The following is a 14,303-nucleotide window of genomic DNA, read 5'->3' on the forward strand; positions in this document are numbered from 1 at the left end:
AAGAAGAAGAAGAAGAAGAAGAAGAAGAAGAAGAAGAAGAAGAAGAAATAAATTAATGAAATTAGTGGGAGTGTGCAGGGCATGGTTCTGTGTGATATCCTTGCATGTACCAGATAGCCTTGAACTGCTGAATTTCAATACAGCCCAGGTGTCCATCAATTATCAGGATGGTCTGGTCAAAGTTCCATTCTCCCACCACAGGTCAGCAAAGTAGTTATCATAGTGCAGTGCTGTCCTGTCTCAAACAATTGTCCCTACGCCATGCCATCTCATCAAATTCCAGGCTGTCCTCATCAAAGAATAGACTCTCCAGACTTGTAGAAGTCCAGTGTTCTTTGTACTACAACCTGTCACCTCAGGACCATCCCTTGTAGAGCCATGGGCTGTCTCCTGCCACACTGTAAACACCTGTTCCTCCTCTACAGCCTAGGACTGTCCTTGGCTGTTTCTCTCAGACCCGAGAGCTACCCCAAAGTCAGTCTAGGCTTGGTCCCTGCAAGATATCCTTGCCAAAACCCTAGCCGGCAATCTTCTCTTTGCTTCCACAGATCTGAGCAGGCTCCTGTTCAGAGCATCTCCATTACAGGATAAAACTGTCTTCCTCAGAGCCCTGATCTAGCCCATTAGAGTTGGGGACTGGTCCAGTATGGCACCGCACTATCAGAGTCTACACTGTCCCGGTCATATCCTACGACAATGTCTAGAACATTTCTGTCTTGTCACTCAAGAACTGGGACACTTAAAGGTCAGTTCAGGAGTTCACCAGCCTGGGCTAAGAGCTTCAGAGTCCGGCGCGACCTAACAAGCGTTTCCCCCAGGGTATGGCGGTTGTTTGCACCCTCACTTACAAATCACGTTCTCTTAAGATCACAGACTCTCAAGCTACGCAGTGATGGCGCAAGACTGAAATCCCAGGACAGAGGCACAGAGTTCTCTGAGTTCGAGGGTAGCCTGGTCTGCAGAGCGAGTTCCAGGACAGCCAAGGCTACGCAGCAAAACCCTGCCTCGAAAAAACAAAGATCACAGATTCTCCAAAACTGCTGCTGCTAACACCATCGGTAAGCACCGACTGAAGTGCTCTTGCCTGGAAAAATCTTGGTAATTTTGACAGACTGAAGCTTGCCTGGGATTACAAAACCAGGTACAGCGACTCGGACACTCCACACGTAGATATATGCCTTTTGTTTCAGGATCTTGAGTCCCTTCCCCAGCCAAGACCCTGTGTCAAGTCCCAGAGATCCTGGGCCCCCTATCTAAAGGAACCCAAGAACGACTGGACCTGAAAACGTGCAGGCTGCACGCCCCAGCCACAACTTCCCCGCACCCACTCCACGCTGTGCTCCTCCCTTTACAGCCCTCCTCCCTGCTCCCCACTTCCGACCTCCCTGTTGAGGTACCTCCCGCACCCCACTCATGTCTACCCACTCTGCCGCCCGTTAAAGCCCGGTACTCCTTTCCAAGGGGCCCCATCCGCCTCTGTGTCCAGCAGCGGAACCCGAGGCACAGAGGAATGACGCCAAGCCGGAAAGGCTGGACGCCAGGGCCGTCCGGAAGTGTGCCCCTATCGGGTTCCCCAGAGCCCCCAGCGCCGGGCGGCCACGGACCCACCTGCCCTAGTACGGCTGCGGCCATGATCCGAGCGGCCGGTAACTGTGCCCGCTTGGGGCGCGGCCTGGTGAAAGACATTCGGGCCCCGCCCTGCTCACGCCCCCTCCCGCAGATGGCTGCTCTCTGCGGGCCTCACTTCAGCCAGGCGGCTCTGAGTGATTGGACCTCAGGGACCCAGGCTCTGCCGTGAAGAACAGGAGCTGGAACTGTCCAAAACTGTCATTCATTCTCCCTCCTGGCCTCCACCCTGCCTTGCTCTTCCCCAGCCACACCCAGGCCCAGCCAGGCATTTACCTTGGCTATTGTTTTGCTTGTGAGTACTTGAGGACTGAACCCATGGCCTCATGAATGTTAAGGAAGTGTCCTAACCACTGAGAAAAGATCTCCAGACCTAAAGAACGAAAAAGAAAGAAAGAAAGAAAGAAAGAAAGAAAGAAAGAAAGAAAGAAAGAAAGAAAGAAAGGAAGAAAGGAAGAGAGAGAGAAAGAAAGAAAAAGGAAGGAAGGGAGATAGACTGATAGACAGATAGATAAATATTGCCGGGCATGGTGACACCCGCCTTTAATCCCAGCATTTGGGAGAAAGGAGGATCTCCTGTGAGTGCAAAGCCATCCTGACCTACGAAATGAGTTCCAGGCCAGCAATGGCTATATAGTGAGACCCTTTCTCAAAACAAAACAAATGAAGGGTTGGAAAGAAGGCTCAACAGTTAAAAACACTGGTTGCCCTTTCAGAGCATTGAGTTCGGTTCCTAGTGCCCACACCGCAGCTCACAACTGTCTGCCACTCCAGTTCCAAGGGCTCCTATGCCCTCTTCTGAATTCCACTGTCCATGCACAGGCCATATATATATGTGCAAGCAATACAAACGTACACATAAAAATTTTTTATTTATTTTATTTATTTATTTTTTTTTTCGAGACAGGGTTTCTCTGTGTAGCACTGGCTGTCCTGAAACTAGCTCTGTAGACCAGGCTGGCATTGAACTCAGGAGATCATCTGCTTCCCGGGTACTGGGATAAAAGATGTGTGCCACCACAGCTGGTTATAAAAAGATTTTCTAACAACATAACCACACACACACACACACAAAGCATCTTCAAAGGAACTGTGCTCCGTGGGGCAAAGCGTTCTAAGAGGAAACCTTCACTGTAAATGTCAGTGGGTACAGAGAAGGTGCACTTTAAGCTGGGTCTGGTGGCACCCGCTTGTAATCCCAGACCTCTGAAGGCTGAGGCAGGAGATTTGCTGCAGATATGAAAGCATCCTAAGTAAGAGAGCTACACTCTTGGCTCAAAGAAATGAAACAAAAAGAACAGGAATTTGGGGAAACAGGATGATAGGTGGGGGATAAAAGACTCCTCACTCTGCACAGTGAGTTAACTTGTTCTTTATAATGCCGAGATAAGCACGCACAAACATACTGGGAGAGAAAGGGAAATGTTAGACCACAGTGTCTGTAATTCTGGACATGTTCTCAGACCCTTTGGCCACCACTGCTCTCAGACCCAACACTGGATCAACGTTCTTCAAGCTTCCAAGGCTACAGTAACCAAATCACACGCTCTCCCCCACAGACATTGCCTTTGTCTCCATCACACCCCATCTTCCGCTCTCGCCTGGTAAACCGGCCGTCCTCCCCTACGGCGGCCAAAAACTGTCGGGCGGCGCCGCAGCAGCAAACGCCCCCGCCGCGGCCAATCAGCGGCTACCGCACACCTCTGCCTTGGCCAATCCACAGCAGCCTTGCAGTTCCACCCCTTTACCTAGGGTGCGGGGAAGCTGCTGCACCCCGCGCCCAACCTGGGCAGTGTCCAGGGCTCCCGCCCCTCCCCCAGCGAACTTCCTCCCCCAGTGTCCTCCAGCCCTACACCAAGCAATCCAAGTGCCAGCCTCCTCCCTCTGACCCAAGTGTGTCAACTCCACGCCGCCTCAGCGCTCAGGAATCTTCTGTCCGCCGCCTCACTATCGCACTGGCAAAGAGCAAAACTCTCCTCCCAGGAGGACGAAGAATAAAAGCAGGCACTTTTGCGCCTCCTTCATTATTTGCCAATTACCGCTTAATTTATTCTCCCCAGCAGGCCATTTAATTAGCAGCCAGGTGAAGCGGAACTCTTCGCCCTAGCGACAGGAGTTAACGCTCACCAGCTGCAAGGCCTCTGGGAGATGTAGTTCTTTGGAGTCAGGACCGCGCGTGGCCTAACGGTAGCTGGGAAAGGCAATGCTAGTGTGCACAGACGTGTAAAGAACAGGAAATAAATGTTTCCTTTCTAGGTGCAGGTCGTTTTATTTAATTGCCATTTGTTTTTCAAGACAGGGTTTCAAGATAGGGTTTCTCTGTGTGTATCCCTGGCACTCTGTGTAGACCAGGCAGGCCTTGAACTCACAGAGATCCATCTGCCTCTGCCTCCCAAATGCTAGGATTAAAGGCGCGAGCCACCACTGCCCGGCGGGTCTCACTTTTCAGCCCTTGAACTCTCAGCAACGCTCTTGCTTTCTTGACCAACTGCTGAGCGTGCAGGCATGTTCCACCAGGTCTGGTTTTCTGGGTCATTTTTTAAGCGTGCAGTTCCCTAGGGGTGGGGTTCCACTGAGGTCCAACCAACCCACTATAACTGCCTTGTCCTGTTAGAACCCAAACCCTGTGCCCGTGAACTAACTCCTCCCTGACCTGTTCTCAGTCCCTTTCTGTCTCCATGAATCTGCTTTACTGGCCGTTTCGTCTAATTTGTGTCTCTTTGCCTGGGTCGTTTCCCCAGAAGCACATAGCTAATAATGGTGCAGACAGACACTACAGAAGGCAGGCTGGCCTCGAACTCAAGGAGAGCTGCTTGCCTCTGCCTTCCAAGTGCTGGGATTAAGGGTGTGCGCCACCACTGCCCAGCTGCAAGTTGTTTTTATGAGTGCAGGGTGAATGTAAGTGGGCAGAGCCTAAGCTGTTGGGGCTGAAGCTGGGAGTGTTAGGATTTTAGAACACAACCTGCTCCTGGGTTACCTGGCAACTTATGAAGTCATCATGTGTCACCAGCCAGGTGGCCACACCTGGAAAGGTGGGGTTACCTTGCCCCTTAAAGGCCAATCCCGACACGTGGTCTCTCTCATTCTTATTCTTTCTCTCTCTCTCTCTGTCTCTCTTACTCTCCTCTTGCTTTCTCTCTCTCTCTCTCTCTTACTCTCCTCTTTCTCTCTCTCCCTCTCTCTCTTGGGGCACCCCCTTTCCCTTTCTCTTCTCACCATGTCCTATTTCCCCCACTCCCTCCATACCCACTCAATAAACCTCTTGCAGAGAAGCTCAGTTGACCCAGCCTCATATTTCTTTAAATAATAACTAACAGGGAGGCACATGGGGAGTACAGGCTGGAATTTGGGGTAGGAAATGCTAGATAAGACAGGGGCAAGTAGTAGCTCAATGGTAGACTCCCTTGCTTAGAATTCCCTAGTAAGAGGCACCTGTGGCTCAGTAGTAGAGCACCCGCCTAGAATCTCCCAGTGAGGTGCTGGAGGTGTGATTCAGTAATAAAACACTTGACTAGAATTGTGGTTCTTGAATGAAATGATGCCATGACCATTCCAAGATATAGTTGAAGAGAAGATTTTTGTTTGTAGCTCTAAGGGAGAGTACAGCCAGAGGCATCTGGAGGAGTACAGACTGAACTGGGCCATAAGAGGAAAGGGGAAGGGAGGGCAGAGGTGAGTGAAAAGAAGAGAGAGAGAAGAGGAGAGAGGGCAAGTGGACCAACAGAGAAACCAAGGACCAAAATGTCCAAAATGGCAGGGTTTTCTAGGAATCAGAAGCTGGGGAAGGGAAGGGAAGGGAAGGGAAGGGAAGGGAAGGGAAGGGAAGGGAAGGGAAGGGGAGGGAAGGGAAGGGAAGGGAAGAACCTGGGCTAGAGAGGGTCAAGTGTAGAGGTGACCTTCAGTCACATTGCTGTTAAGGTGTGTCTCTGTATAATTAGGTTGTTAGTTACTGAACCAGTAGTGAGCTAAATGCTAACAGTGGTATTGTCATTACTATTGAGGAACCTCCTGTCTCAATGCTGTGTAAAAATTACTCCCCAGTTATCTCTGATTGGTTAATAAAGAAGCTGAAGAGCCAATGACCAGTCAGAGGAGACAGTAGGCAGGGCTTCCATTCCCAGTCTGGGGGTCTCAGGAGAGTGGGGGGGTGGAGAAATAGAAGAAGACGGTTGCCAGGACATGAGGACACAAATGGAGCAGGAGTAGTCAGGGCAAAACCAGATGGCTAGAAGCATGGAGCACAGGGCTGGGAAGTAGCCAGGACAGTACAGATGGCTTAGAATAGGTCAATATCTGCCCAGCCATAGTGCTCTAGCTTATTAATAAATGTGTGTAATACTGTATAAATTATACACTGCTCAACAGGTCTGATACAAAGAGCTTTATTTAAGGGCAGAGTGGGAAAGAGACATAAAGGCATGGGAGAGCATAGGAGAAGAGAAAGGGCATGGGTAGAGAGCCCCTGGGAAGAAAGTCAGAGAGAGAAGGAGCAGTGAAGGGCTGGCCTTACATCTGGAGCATGCCTGGCTTGCACCTCCTAGGGGCTGGTGATGACATCAGAAGTTGCTAGGCAACCTAGCCTAACAATAGCTCTCCATCTCATTATTTGGGAGTTAGAGTGGGCACAGAAAAAAAAAACTTTAATTTTAAATGTTAAGAACGGAGGTGAGAAAAGCAGAGAAAAGTCATAGGTAGCTAGCTGCCAGCAGTTAGCCAATTATCCTGAGCTTCTTTGGGGCCTGACAGTTCAGTGGTAAAGGCCCTGCCTAGAATCCCGCAGTGAGGCACTGGGGGATGAATCACAGTGTGATTCGGTGGTAAAGCCCCAGCCTAGCACACAGCAGGTCTTAGGGTTAACTCCAGCACCACAGAAGAGGAAGGAAGGGAGAGGAATGGGTAGGACATTAGAAATTATGGTGGGAGAGTGGGGACCTCCATGAGGCTGCTTCCGCTAGCTTTGTAACCATACCCTAGTTCTGCTCAAGCCCTGTGGAGAAGGTGGCTTCAGTGGCCAGGAACAGGGCTGTAGCCCTGACCCCATATGGGAAAGATGGGGCTGGGGAGAGAAGGGAGGAAGAAAATGAAGACCAGCCTCCCTTAGGCATGTTGGCTCACACCTGTCCTCTCAGCAAATATGCAGCCTAGGCAAGAAGTTTGCCTCGAGTTCAAAGCCTGGGTTAGAAAGTGAGACAAAGGTCACTCAAATACACACACACACACACACACACACAGAGAGAGAGAGAGAGAGAGAGAGAGATAATATGGTGGTACATGCCTGTAATTCCAGCATTTAGAAAATGGAAACAGAAAAACCAGAAGTTCAAGGATATCCCCAGCTACATAGCAAGGTCCAAGCCAGCCTAGATTATATGAAGCCGAGAAGAGGAGGGGGCCACAGAGACAGAGAGGAAGGAGAGGAAAGAAAGCCCAACCCAACCAACCCCCCTCCTTAGCTCCCTCCATCCCTCTCAACCCCTTTTTGTATGGGCCAAGGTACCTTCTAGGACAATGGCACTGAGGTCTGAAGTTGAGGCTGCAGCTCTTCTCACAGTGGGGTCCAGATATTTCCTGGGGAGGAGCTAGGTGAGGGAAAGAAAAACTGAAAGACACATGTTGGTATAATGTTCTTTTGGAATGTACACACTTTACCTTTGTTCATTCAAGTGCTCATTTCTCTCCCCGACTCTCTGGTTTCAATCCCGACATTGCATTGTAATATTTATTCTAAGCATCACCTGTCTCAACTTTGTGTAAACATGCCAAAATAAAGCAACTAGCCACAATGTTGAACAAGGGAAAGGAAACAGGAAAGACTGGGAGAGAAGGGCAGGAGAGAGCTGGGAGAACAGAGGCAGAAGGAAAGGTCTTGGAATGATGTGGCAAGATGGACTGGACCTAATATATCACAAAAAGCAAGTGTAATGTGGGAAATCTGAATGGTAGAAACTATGAGGGCTTGGAAGTTTAGGATGGAACAACTATCGCCCAGCATTGTGCTCTAGGTTAATTAAATAAATCCCAGTGTCTGTGTGGTGATTTGGGTATACAGCTCTTTAGGATTAACAACAGCTTTGCCAGAAGATTGATAGATCAATAGTGAATATCAATCGCTACTTACAACAGACATGTGTGCTGATTCTGTCCTGGCATCCCCAGCTGCCCTGAGGCTCTCTGTCCACTTTGATCAGCTCACCGGTGGACACGGACACCATACGGGCTCTCATCCAAAACCAAAGCTTTCGCTATGGCTGTCACTGGCCCCTGCAGAGGCAGAGATTAGAAAGGGTTGAGCCTCTGAGGAGGGCATCCCTCCCATCCTCAGAAAATCTAGAAGGGCCTTGCAAGACAGCTCAGCATTTCAGGGGCTTGCTGCCAGCCTGACAGCCCCTGTTTAATCCCTGGGACCCACACCTTGACTCCTCTAAGTTGTCCCTGGACCTACATATGTGTGTTGTGGCATGCACATGCACACAGAGATACGTGGAGACTAAGACTAATTAAATAAATAAGAATGAACTTTACAAATCAGTGCTGGAGGGATGGCTCAGCAGTTAGAGAACTGGGTGCTCTTCAAGGGGACCAGATTCCATTCCCAGCACCACATGATGGCCCAGTTCCAGGGGACCAGATTCTCTCTTCTGCACTCAGCATGAAGCTTAAAGGTACCCAGTGTATATACACACACGCAGGCAAAACACTCATTCACTTAAAATAAACACAACTACTTAGTATTTTTTAATGTCTTTAGTGCTGAAGATAGAACACACTTTGGTTGCAGGACACAGAGAAATTAACCGTCACGGTTCCAGAAAATGTTATGCAGGTCATTGGAAGAGAAAAGTCAGCAGACTGCCTAGAAGTGGGCCTTGTGTGCTATAGTACGGACCTGACAGGCATGATATCCCCACTGGTACAATAGTGGCATTAATGTCATGGCCACAGCTAACTGCTGTCCACTCAATTTGAGGCTAGTGCTACAGGAGGGAATTTAAGCCTAGTACTAGAAATCTGGTCAAAAGTTCACAGCTCCTAGGTCACAGGCCCTGGGAGGGAACCTATCAGGGTTCAGCCTCAGACAAAGAAGCTCTTTCTTCCTCTTCCTCTTCTGTTGGTATGGTTGATGTTTGAGACAGGGTCTCACTGTGCATACCAGCTTGCCTCCAACTCACAGAGATCTGCCTACCTCTGCTTCCTGAGTTCCGGGATTAAGGTGAGCAGCACTGAGCCCAGTGAGAAGCTTCTTTTTGCACTGTGCTACAGTTGATGCAAACACTAGTAACTGACTAAAGTGCTGAGGATTAGTGGTTGTTGAGGGCCGAGCCCTTGATGAGCAATCTGTATAGTATATCCCGAGCTATGGCTCAGGAGACAACATGGAAGAGAGGGCAGAATGAATAAGATCTGGAGGGAAGAGAGAAGTCCTATGAAATGCTATCTTCTGGTAATGACACAGGCCTTGCTTTCAGGAGCTAACTGCAGCTTTGTTACTTGCAGGAGAAACACACAAGGTGAACCAACGAACATCCCAGTGCAGATGGGGAGGGGCTCACAAGGCGCCACCATTTACTGAAGAATATTTTGGCAATTGATGGCTGCTGGGGATTGAAGAGTTTAAGTTAGCCTGGGTGACTCCATTTTGAAATGAGGAGCTATCTTGACCGGGAACTGAACTCAGGTACCAGAAAATATCACAGAATGTGCACTTGGCAGAAAACAAAGTTAACTCTCCTAGCAACAGCCTCCAGGAAATATCACAGAATAAATACTTGATAGAAAATAGAGCCAATCTCCCTGGCAACAATCAATGAGAATCTGTTGGGAAAATTCTACCCAACTTTCCAGATGTAGTTTAGAAGAATAACCATTGTAAGTTAAACTTCAGCTAGAAGGTCATCTCGCCTCTGACTCTTACCCAATCCTGTAACATTAAGGCATGAACCCCTGCTCCCTGTCATGGAAACCCCCTGCTTGTGGTTTTTCCCTTTAAAAATGCTGTTCACTCAGGGCTCGGGCCCCCACTTCTCTACTGCTGCGTCAGTGAGACTTGGGTCTCAAGTTCAATCGCTCTCATAATAAAGCTCTCTTGCTCTTGCATGGAGTCGTCTTCTGGTGGTCTCTGAGAGTCCTGTGATCATGGCATAACAGGGCTAAGATAATCATTTTTCTCCAGGGGATGTGCTCAATGGGTTATTTAAGAGTAAAGAGCTGGAGAGATGGCTCAGTGGTTAAGAACACTGTCTTCTCTCAGAGGTCCTGAGTTCAATTCCCAGCAACCACATGGTGGCTCACAACCATGTATAATGTGGTCTGACGCCCCCTTCTGTCACATAGACATGCACTCGTGTATAAATAAATACATATTTAAAAAAATAAATTATTATTATTTTGGTTTTTAGAGACAGGGTTTATCTGTGTAGCCTTGGCCTCACTTTGTAGACCAGGCTGGCCTCTAACTCAGAGATCCACCTGCTTCTGCCTCCTTGAGTGCTAGGATTACAGGTATGTACCACCACACCTGGAAAAATACTGTTTTTTTAATGTATATATGTGTGTGCCTATATGTATACGGGTGTCAGTGTCAACAGGGTTGCGGAAGCAGCTGCTTGACACAGTTCTGGCTGCTGGAGCACCGTTACCTTGAAGAAAACATCTCTGGATTACCAGTCCACAAATGGCTTTGCCTTTTCCTATATGTCTGCCTGTTTCTTGCTGTGACTCCATCTTTTTCCTCTTATTCAACCCTATCCAATGTAACCGGTAAGATTTCTAGGGGAACTGGGGGAGAAGGAAATGGCTCAGAAACACCCAATATGGAGGAAGCATTAAACTCTGTAAAGGCAGTAAACTCTGAATTATCTGAATAAGAAGATGAATTCATAGAAGCCTTTTGTGCAAATTGTTCCCTGAAAAACTTTAGTCAGCTCATGGATATCAAACAATCTCAGGAATTGTTTGAGTTTCCACACTCAGCCCCTAGACTGCTGCAGTCAGAAAGGAATTAGAGCCCAGAGAAGCTACTGAAGTCATACTAGCTTCCTTTTCTAGAAAGACTTGGTCACATGGACATGACTCCTTGGGACAGGATCAGATTACAGGAGCTTTGTGTGGTTTATGAGGAAGGGGCTGGAGACCCTTTGAAAGATCACTCCTGTTACAAAAGATGATTAGAAAGAGCACAGAAAGAACTTGTTCATCTGCAAACAGCAGCCTAGAATTAGGAATAGTTGAGTCAGGAATAGTCGAGTATGTTTAGCACCTCTTTGCTCTTGTGCCACTTATTGTGACCGAAAAATTTCGCCCAGATGACCTATGATGTGGAGGTTTGTCTAAGAAAACACTGAGTAATGATTAAATATGTTTGCTAGCTTGCAATGTAATCACTGTACCGTGTATGCAGAGAAGAGCTTGCTACATTCTGTTCTGTGAGTTCTTGGGTACAATCGCTGTACCATGTATGTATTGTACAGCTTGCTATATTCTGATTATTCTCATCTGTGAATTTTGGGGAAAAGCAAATATTTTAGGGAAAGACAAAAAGGGTTTTGCTCACGTAGAAAAAAAAATGTATAAGGAAATGATTTAACGATAAAAGACTGGGATTGACTCTCTGCTCTAAGAGGAAGAAGGAGAAAAAAATGAGCAGACACCAGAGAGCCAGCCTCCTGAGAACAGTCTCTTGAAATGAGTTATCATTAGCTTGTACCTGCCTCATGTGTGAAGTGATTTTCCCTCACACTGATCCATCCTCCCAGTCTCAAGACCCACAATCAGGCTGCTTCTTGACATATGGGCATGGATGTGCAAATGCTCTCAGAGGCCACAGGAGATTATCAGATGCCTTGGAGCTGAAGTTAGAGTTGTAAGCCTCCCAATGTGAGTGTTAAAGATACAGTTGCTAGGAAACCAAACCCATTAATGGTTTTGGCGCCTTCCCACAGCCAATCAGTTTAAAATGCAAAATCCCCTTTTGTGTTTCAACCAATAGACACTTGCCAGGCTGGAATTCCCCTGCTTTGGGCATGCTGGGAAGGACTGGGGCTATGAAATCACTCCCCATCCTGAGCTCGGGCCTGCTCTCAATTGTATACCAGTGCCTTGCTGCAAATAAAGATCCTCGTGTGTTTTACAATGGACTTGACTCCTGGTGCTCTTTTGGGGGTCTCATTCCCACTTGAGCTGTAACACTTTGGGGAAGCTATCCCCCTCTGACCTGTAACATTTACAAAAGGACACTACAGGGAGAAGAGCTGACCTTCCTTGGTGGCCATGTAGGTTAACTGCCTGGGACTGGCCGATGGCTCCAGCCAGGCTGGAGAGTTGATGATGATTCCTCTACTCTTCCCCAGGTAGGGGAGGGCAAGCTATGGAGACGGATAGGTCAGTTCTCTGATCCTGGTCCTGGTTAGCCTACTGTTGTGCCAGATTCGAGAGACCCCAAAAGACCACCAGGAGTTGAGTCCATTGCAAAACACATAAGGATCTTTTTATTTACAAGCTATAGCTCAGGCTTACACCTTCACCGCCAGAGCAGTGGTTGATTTAAAGAGTCTGGTCCCTCCCAACGTGCCCAAAGCAGGGGGATTCCTGCCTGGCAAGTGTCTGTTGGTTGAAACAAAAGGGGATGCTGCATTTTGAATTGATTGGCTATAGGAAGGCCCTCAAACCATTAATGGTCTGGCTTCCCTAGTTTGGCCGTCCTAGGGCAGAGGGTCTTTCTGGGCCAGTTTTCTGTATCTGTACAGCATGCTGCATACAGATACAGCAACTGTATCTCTAGTGGGCAGGAAGAGAATGCAGTAAGGCTGGTTCTTCCCCTGCAGGTGGCTGGACATGTCTACCTGTCTGGCCTTCGTTCAGGCTTGTGCTTTAAACTTTAATGCAATCACCCAAAAAAACTAATTTTTAATTCTTTAGTTTCTCACCACCAGCATCTTGAGGCATAGGATGGCAACCAGTGCCCATGTTCTCAGTGGACTGCAGTGGGCACGGGCAGTGCAGTGACTTGTCCACGCCTCTGGGAGGGAGTTCTATGTCTTTCATAGAGCTATGTGTGTCTGTCTGTCTCGAGTCTCTTTTCTTCTCTGAGTTTTCATCTGCTATTCAGTCTCCAGCCCTCCTCAAGCTGGGAAAACCGAGGCAGCATGCAGAACCCTGCCTGGCTGGCACATCTAGGAGAAAATGTTTCACTCCACAGAGGGAGATGGTATGTCTTCATTGTACTCTGGTCATGTGACTGAGGAAGCCTCAGGAGACCTGGCTCACCTTTCACCACCTTGTGCAGCTCTTTAGAGCCCCTCCCCAACAGGTGTGCTCTTTCACTGTGACCTTGAAAAGCTCATCTGTTCTCCATTGCTCTGGACACTGGAGCCAGGAAGGCACAGCCTGTTCTTACCACTAAACTTGACTGAGCACAAACTAGTGACCCAGGCGGCTCCTAGAACAGGAACCAAAAAGGTCCCTTCTCTGGTTCACCGCATCACTACTCCATCCCCCAAATATAGCCTCCTCCCCTCCTCCAAGCTGTCTTCATATGCAGCCTGGACGCTGCTCCATCCTGAGAAAGCCAGACAGCTCACACAGTGGTCTCAGCTTGGCTAGGAATGAGAGGTCTCTGGGGACGGCCCTCAGGTCCTGTCGCTGATATTGCAATATCACTTCTATCGAGAGACCCTCCCTAGACAAGGGCCCATGGGGGCCCTTCTTCCCTCTCAAAGGGCTAGTGACTTAGTGTGCCTGGATCCCAGGAGGCCAAAATCCATAAAGGTGAGCAGTTCAGAGGACTCTGAAATCTTCCCCCCACTGTGAGGGACATTTTCTGCTCTCTGCAACCCCTCAAGTCACATTCTTCCTCACACCCTGGAACAGAGCTTGGAGCCTCCCCCCACCCCACCCTCACTCAGCTTCACTTCCTCCACACTCTCCTTAATGGCTGGCCCTCATGGGCCCCAGATACCTTCCTTGGTGACTCTCTTCCCAGTACCAGGTGCAGACCTGCCTTGCTGCACTCTCCTGACCCTCTCCTGGGTGTGTCACACTGTCCCTGGCTATCTCCCTATGTGGCTCAAAGTAGCTGCAGAGAGCCCTGGATTTTGCCACTGTTGTGCCCAGTCCAAGAACCCCAAAAGACCAGGAATAAATAGACTCTGCTGTAAATACATGAGGCTTTTTTTATTGCAAGTTACAAGCTGCAGCTTGGGCTCACACCCCCCACCGCCAAAGTGGTGAGAGCCGAGAGCCCCATGCTCAGGTTAGTTGGGTGATTTAAAGATTCCGGTCCCTCCCAGTGTGCCCAAAGCAGGGGCGATTCCTGCCTGGCAAGCATCTATTCGGCAAAAGGCAAAAGGGATGTTGCATTTTAAATTGATTGGCTATAAGAAGGTCTCCAAACCATTAAGGATCTGGCGTCCCTCCCTAGGGGCATGGGCCAGTTTCCTAGCAACTTTATCTCTAATGGGCAGGAAAAGAAGGCAGGGCATTACTGGAAATGTCTTCACCCAGCTAGTTCAGGCCTTAAACATTAATATAGTCATTTTTAATCTTTTGGTCTCTCACTACCTAGCCCAGCTGTCTGTCTTATTCCACTTTACTCTGGCCTGAACCAGATTCTCCTAAATGTTTGTGTTGGGCATGGTGTGTGTGTGTGTGTGTGTGTGTGTGTGTGTGTGTGTGTGTGTGTG

At 48.6% G+C, this 14,303-nt stretch overlaps 1 protein-coding gene and 1 long non-coding RNA gene across 6 annotated transcripts in view; one reads left to right on the forward strand and one right to left on the reverse strand.

The window, feature by feature from the left end:
- The window catches only part of Bcat2 (branched chain amino acid transaminase 2), a 10,812-nt gene extending 9,142 nt beyond the window's left edge, over positions 1–1,670 (reverse strand). The window contains exon 1 of one of the 4 annotated variants that reach the window (XM_055613468.1): positions 1,609–1,670. In XM_055613468.1, coding sequence (XP_055469443.1) covers positions 1,609–1,632 — 24 coding nt within the window. In that variant the 5' untranslated portion in view covers positions 1,633–1,670. Of the gene's footprint in view, positions 1–848; positions 918–1,421; positions 1,460–1,608 lie in introns of those variants that run through there. The other 3 variants (XM_055613469.1, XM_055613471.1, XM_055613470.1) reach the window with 3 other exon arrangements.
- LOC129681522 (uncharacterized) overlaps positions 1–3,887 on the forward strand; it is a 6,677-nt gene extending 2,790 nt beyond the window's left edge. For both annotated transcript variants that reach the window (XR_008720853.1, XR_008720852.1), the window contains exon 3: positions 867–3,887. This is a non-coding gene — a long non-coding RNA (uncharacterized LOC129681522). The remainder of the gene's footprint in view (positions 1–866) is intronic.
- The last annotated feature ends 10,416 nt before the right edge of the window (positions 3,888–14,303 follow it).

This window comes from Psammomys obesus, unplaced genomic scaffold, assembly GCF_907164565.1.
Source record: "Psammomys obesus unplaced genomic scaffold, mPsaObe1.curated_primary_1811, whole genome shotgun sequence".
NCBI lineage: Eukaryota > Metazoa > Chordata > Mammalia > Rodentia > Muridae > Psammomys > Psammomys obesus.